General features: G+C 38.1%; 1 protein-coding gene across 6 annotated transcripts in view; it reads left to right on the top strand.

Annotated features, from left to right (window-relative positions):
• Positions 1 to 304: 304 nt before the first annotated feature.
• The window catches only part of htt (huntingtin), a 60,115-nt gene continuing 54,419 nt past the window's right edge, over positions 305 to 6,000 (top strand). For 3 of the 6 annotated variants that reach the window (XM_046867199.1, XM_046867191.1, XM_046867180.1), the window contains exon 1: positions 305 to 709. In XM_046867199.1, coding sequence (XP_046723155.1) covers positions 609 to 709 — 101 coding nt within the window. In that variant the 5' untranslated portion in view covers positions 305 to 608. The remainder of the gene's footprint in view (positions 710 to 6,000) is intronic. The other 3 variants (XM_046867218.1, XM_046867227.1, XM_046867209.1) reach the window with 1 other exon arrangement.

Here is a 6,000-nt window from a genome sequence, read left to right as displayed (position 1 = left end):
TGTGGCAGCGGGCACGTGGGCACGTGGAGAAGATTAAGTCGTGATCACGGGTAAAAACAACTTTTATTATGTCGAGATCACGAGAAGATTAAGTCGTGATAACGAGCAAACAACTTTATGTTATGTCGATATCACGAGAAGATTAAGTCGTGGCCACGACAAAACAACTCGTTGTGTCGAGTTCGCGAGAAGATTAAGTCGTGATCACGAGAAAACAAGAAAGAAACTAATGATCACGCATGACCTCTTTGGACTTCCGTACCTCGGCGTTTGGAGACTTGTATTTTGATGAGTGGTTAGAAACCCGGAAGTCGCTGCTACATTGTTTCTCGGTTGAGACAGGTTCAGAAATGGCAGATGGCAGAGCCCGATGGAGTCTCAGCCGTGTCCCGATCATCATCTCCAGGGATTCAGTGATCGCTTAACGTCCGCGCAGCTTCCAGCGGAGAGAGTCACGGGAACCTCCGTCCTCTTATCCCTTATCATCATTCGCCGTGTTTCCTCTTGGACTTGTTGCTAAGCAAACTGGCTAATCGGACATTAGTAAACACTGGCTAGCTAGCGAGTGATTCCCAGAGCTAGCTAAACTCCACGGGTTTCTGTAAAAAATGGCCACGATGGAGAAATTAATGAAAGCCTTCGAGTCCCTCAAATCATTCCAGCAGCAACAGCAGGGCCCGCTGTCTGCAGAGGAACTGGTCCAGAAACAGTAAGAAAACATTTACACCTGATATCCGAGGGGGGAAATGGGTCGCGAGCCTGGTTAGCTCAAGCAGGCAGCGTTAGCGTCTTCACCGTGAAAGTTTTTATTATATAAATATATTTCTAATAAAATAACCTTATTAACATTTACATTAAACTGGATTCATCCATCTCTCTCTCTCAAACACACTCACACACTTAACCTAATGAAACACTCACTGGTCATGTGATTAAATGTGTATATTGTGTGTGTGTGTGTGTGTGTGTGTGTGTGTGTGTGTATATATATATATAATATGTGCGCTCACCAATCAGGCATAACATTAAGAGAGATGAAGAGAATAACACTGATTATCTTCATCATGGCACCTGTTAGTGAGTGGGATACATCAGGCAGCAAGTGAACATTTTGTCCTCAAAGCGCATGTGTTAGAAGCAGGAAAAATTGGTGAGCGTAAGGATTTGAGAAAGTTTGACAGATTGTGACATCTAGAAGACTGGGTCAGAGCATCTACAAAACTGCAGCTCTTGTGGGATGTTCCTGGTCTGCAGTGGTCAGTGTCTATCAAAAGTGGTCCAAGAAAGGAACAGTGGTGAACCGGTGACAGGGGACAGTAGGCTCATTGATGCATGTGTGGAGCGAATGTTTGACGGGTCAGAACTGTTTAGGCAGCAAAAGGGGGACCGACACAATATTAAGCAGGTGGTCATAATGTTATGGCTGAAATTTTCAATGCTGTGTAAAATTTCATTTTCAAAGATCTTCTTTTATTAAATAATATATATTTTGATCAATTTGCAAAATATGCAGTCAATAAACAGAACAGACTGGGGTTTCAAGATGGTAGACGCATTGTTCGGCCAAGTGAACAGTGCAGCAGTTAAGACACACCATGCTTACTTTCCTTCGACAACAGAAGATGTCCAGTGCCATCGGCAAAGAGCTGACAGAAACAAGGGGGACCCAGGCGGACCCATCTACTGTCTGCCGAAGTCTGGCTAGAAGTGGTCTAGTGGAACTAGTGACTCAACTATGCAGAAAAACATAGGCACTGGAGTGGAGAGAAATATTTGGCTCTAGCAAAAAAACAAACTTGTTTGTCAAAGAGCTTTAAGAGCATAATAAGTGTCTACAGGCAGCAGTGAAGCATGGTGGAGGTTTCCTGCATTCTTAGGGCTGCGTTTCTACAAATGGAGTTTTGGTCAGGATTAATGAGGTTCTCAATGCTAAGAAATACAGGCAGATAATTATCCATCATGTAGTACCATCAAGGAGGCGCCTGATTGGCCCCCATATTTATTCTGCAGCAGGACAATGACCCCAAACATACATCCAATGTCAGAATAGAGAACAACAAGAAGTTCTGGAATAGAAGAAGTTTTGCCCCCAGAGCCCTGATCTCAACATGGTCGAGTTTGTTAGGGATCACATGAGGAGACAGAAGGATTTAAGGCAGCCTCCATATACAGAAGATCTGTGGTTAGTTCTCCAAGATGTTTGGAACAACCTACCTGCTGAGTTCCTTCAAAATCTGTGCGCAAGTGTACCTAGAAGATATTGATACAAACATTTTGATTTGGTTGTCTCTTCTGTTTATTTACTTTACAGCGTTTTTTCACAAGTGACTAAAACTTTTGCACAGTACCATAAATATTAGACCTGCTTCTTATAAGAAGTCAGTATTTTCTTTGGCTTACTACTGGTATAATTCATTTCCCCATTATATAAACAAGCATACAGGATGACATGGCTAAAACCCATCTGTGGGGAAATCTGGGTTTGGGTTCAGTTTGTTTGGTTGTAGGTATTTGGATTGGCCACTTGTCAGTCATTTTATTGACGTCCCTTCTAACGTCCCTTTGTATCCTTTTATATTATAGAGAAGAAATTCGAAATGTTAATAGAGTTGGCTTTTAAGCAGTTGAAAGTGAAGCCGTGATCGTTTTTTTTTCTCTTTCCAATAGAAACTGTACGTAGTTCCCTTTTAAGTCCGGTTCCTCTCAAAGTTCCTTCCTAAGTTTTTTATTTTTTTTTCTTGCTACTGTTGCCACTGACTTGCACATTTAAGAATTAACTTCTAGATACTTATATATGAATGTAAAACTTATACTCGTAATGTATGTTTTTTGTATCCGCTTTGGGACGATGCTTATCGAAAAAAGCGCAAAACAAAATGAATTGTATTGAATTGCTGTTGTGTGATGGTCATGATCATGCTGGTAGGGGGGGTGGTACGGAGAGGTCGACCAATTCATTGGTTTTGCCGATTATTCAGCACCGATAGTTGATTGCTGGATGTATTGGCTATCGGCAAAAATCCATACCGATAGTTTTTCCTGCTTGCGTCCAATGCTGAAGAAGCTGAGAAGGTCTGCTGTCATTACTAGAGCAGCCTATAGAGCCAAATCAATGGTGCCACGTGTTTGTTTTTACACGTGAGGCAGAGCGCTATATTTAATTTATAATTTGTAATTTATTAATAAACATTTATATTTATTTAATTTGACATTTTCATGATTCAGTACTGTTTTTTTATTCTTTTATTTTTATTTTTTATTTTAGTAAAGTTCACTTCTATTTTAAATGGATCAGTTTCTTAATCGATTGCGAAATCCAACCTTGTTATCTGTAAAAATGCAATCGGTTGATCTCTAGTTGTGTGTATACACGTACAACAGTAGTGAATTGAATGGCTGAAGCATTTAAAAAAAAGAAAGAGGTTGCGGCAGTGGGACTCAGGCCGAGAAGGCCAGGAATGTGGCTTCGTGAAAAAATCGGAGCCCGATGCAAAAGCCATGAGATTTGCTTGAGTAAGGAGATTGATTGTGTTTGATGAGGTAAACCATTGAGGATGTTCTGATGATCCACCTTGTCTAACTACAGTATATCTTAGATAACTTTTGAACTGCTATCCAGTCAGGTATTTTCGCTCCATTTCCTGTGCAGGAACAAATGCGAATCCGAAATATGAGGTCAGAGAGAGACTCGGAGCTTGGAATGATGTCATTTCCAAGCTGTAAAGTAGGATAAACATGATGCACAACAAGCGAATTTGTCTGTGTACAAAGGTCTGAAGTAAATTCTTGCATATGTGCTGTATAACTCATTTAAAGCTAAGCTGAACTTGGTAAGGAAATTGATCGGAAGTTCTACTTTTTAGTCAGAGGCCGGAAATTAAAGCACATTAAACACAAGCTTGCATCTATTTGTTATTTATTAGTAGTACATTGTAAATTCCACACAACCTTTTTTTTTTCCCCCCAAGCGATTTTATTTGTGATTCTAACTCTGAGTGTGCTGATCTGAACTTAGGGCCAGGACTGGTCTGAAATACTCGACCGACATCAGATTTGACATGCTTGATGGTGGTGTTTATTAACTCTCAGCTGTTGCAGCTTGACCTATGAGACTTTGCATTGCTTGGTGTCAGAGGTTAAGGGGGGTTTGTGGGTTGTCCCAGACAAGAAATATCAACTCCTAAGTAATTTTGAGTGAGGATTAAAAATAACATCAAAAAATGCTCTTTTGCTGTATGTGCATGAATTCTGTTTTGCCACCAGTGCGTCATTTTAGAGCATGACTTTACAGCAGCCTACTGATCAATTCTCATTTCTAATACATGTCTGTAGACTGTACATATATAATTAATGCTCAACATTGTATTGGGATGCATGTAAGGAATAACTTGACAGCTCATGTTGTTATAACCATCTGTTGTTCTGCAAATACCAGAGCAAATGTTAATGATTAATTTAATTGGTTCAATACTGTATAGTCTGAATTAATGTTCCTGCTCTTATTTATCTTCTCACTCTGCAAACATTCCCTGATATTTAGGAAAGGAAGACCCTACGTTAAGAACATGGGTGGTATAAACATTTGAACAGGATTTTTTTTACTTTTTTTTTTTGCTCAATAGCTGCTTCATACGATCATAAGATATTTACGTTTACTAAAAGGCAAAATTTTAACAATTACTATTGATTGTCCTGTTTAAAGGTTTTCTCCGGCTCTTAATGTATCATGTTGCCCTCTTGAGAATCGATGAATGTTTTCTGATGCAAACGTTAATTTAGTTGTCCTGTGTGTGAAAAGATGGATCTCGAAATCAGACACTGTTGAAAAGGGGTCAAAAATGCAGATGCTGGATGTGCCGACTCATGACATAACTCACGAAATATATAAATATTAATTGATTATTCAGGTACCAACACAATATTAGTATTCAAGTGTGTGTAATGGAACTGGTTTATATGTGTAAATTTAGTTATTGTGTCTTTTGAGCTACATGTAAACATGTGCCGTGTGAAATAATGCATTCAGGGCAGTGCTAAATTAAAGAAAATGCAATAATTGTTTTATTAAAAAAGGTTTTTGTGTTCTGTAAAGCGCATGCACACTTATGACCTCATCTAAATTTGATCGATACCGCTAGGTTGAATCGTACTTACCGATAACCGATTAATCGACCGATAGTTTTTAAATGAATACTGGATTAAAAGTATTACATAACACCATGTAAAATAGTGCATATGAATATATTTATTGATAAATATAATTATATATATATATATATATATATATATATATATATATATATATATATTTATGAATAATAAATATTGGGCTGTAGTGATAAATTATTTCAGTAATCGAATATTCTACGATTATTCTAGCGATTAATCGAATACATGGAAAAGTTCTTTCTCTTTAATAAAGAGCAATATGAAATATACAAGAGGAAAAATAAGTCTACTAGAATGAACAAGTAATTAGTTTTCTTTTTTGCTTTCTATGAAAAAGAAACCTATTTAATGCATTGAATTGGCATATTACATCAAATGCAAATACAAATGTATAAATAAAAAAATAAGAAATAAAAATATGTAAAATAGTGGCTTCAGTGATTCATCTCTCGAAGGTCGTTCTCGTAATGACAGTGGACCTGAACCCGGAAAAACTATCGGTGTGGTTCCAGCAATCATCTTATCAGTGTCGAAGAATCAGTCGACTTCTAGCTGTTATAAAAAAATAATGCACAACTTCTGACCAAATACATTCAATAATTCAGCCACACCATTTTATACAACATTTAAGAAGTATTCAGTGATCTAAAGAAAAGCCCAATATTCTGCTGGGATTGGTGTCTCTGGATGAATAATAATATTGTCACACATCTCCTATACTATCCTCTTAAATGAACACAGGACACACAGACTTCCATGTGTGATCCTTCCCCAGTGGTTGAGGGCACATTTTCCCTACACTTGAACTAGGAGACCTGAGCTCTGACCTCA

The sequence above is a fragment of the Silurus meridionalis genome, chromosome 2 (genome assembly GCF_014805685.1).
Source record: "Silurus meridionalis isolate SWU-2019-XX chromosome 2, ASM1480568v1, whole genome shotgun sequence".
In the NCBI taxonomy this organism is placed as follows: Eukaryota; Metazoa; Chordata; class Actinopteri; order Siluriformes; family Siluridae; genus Silurus; species Silurus meridionalis.
This window is presented reverse-complemented; position numbering and strand designations above follow the sequence as displayed.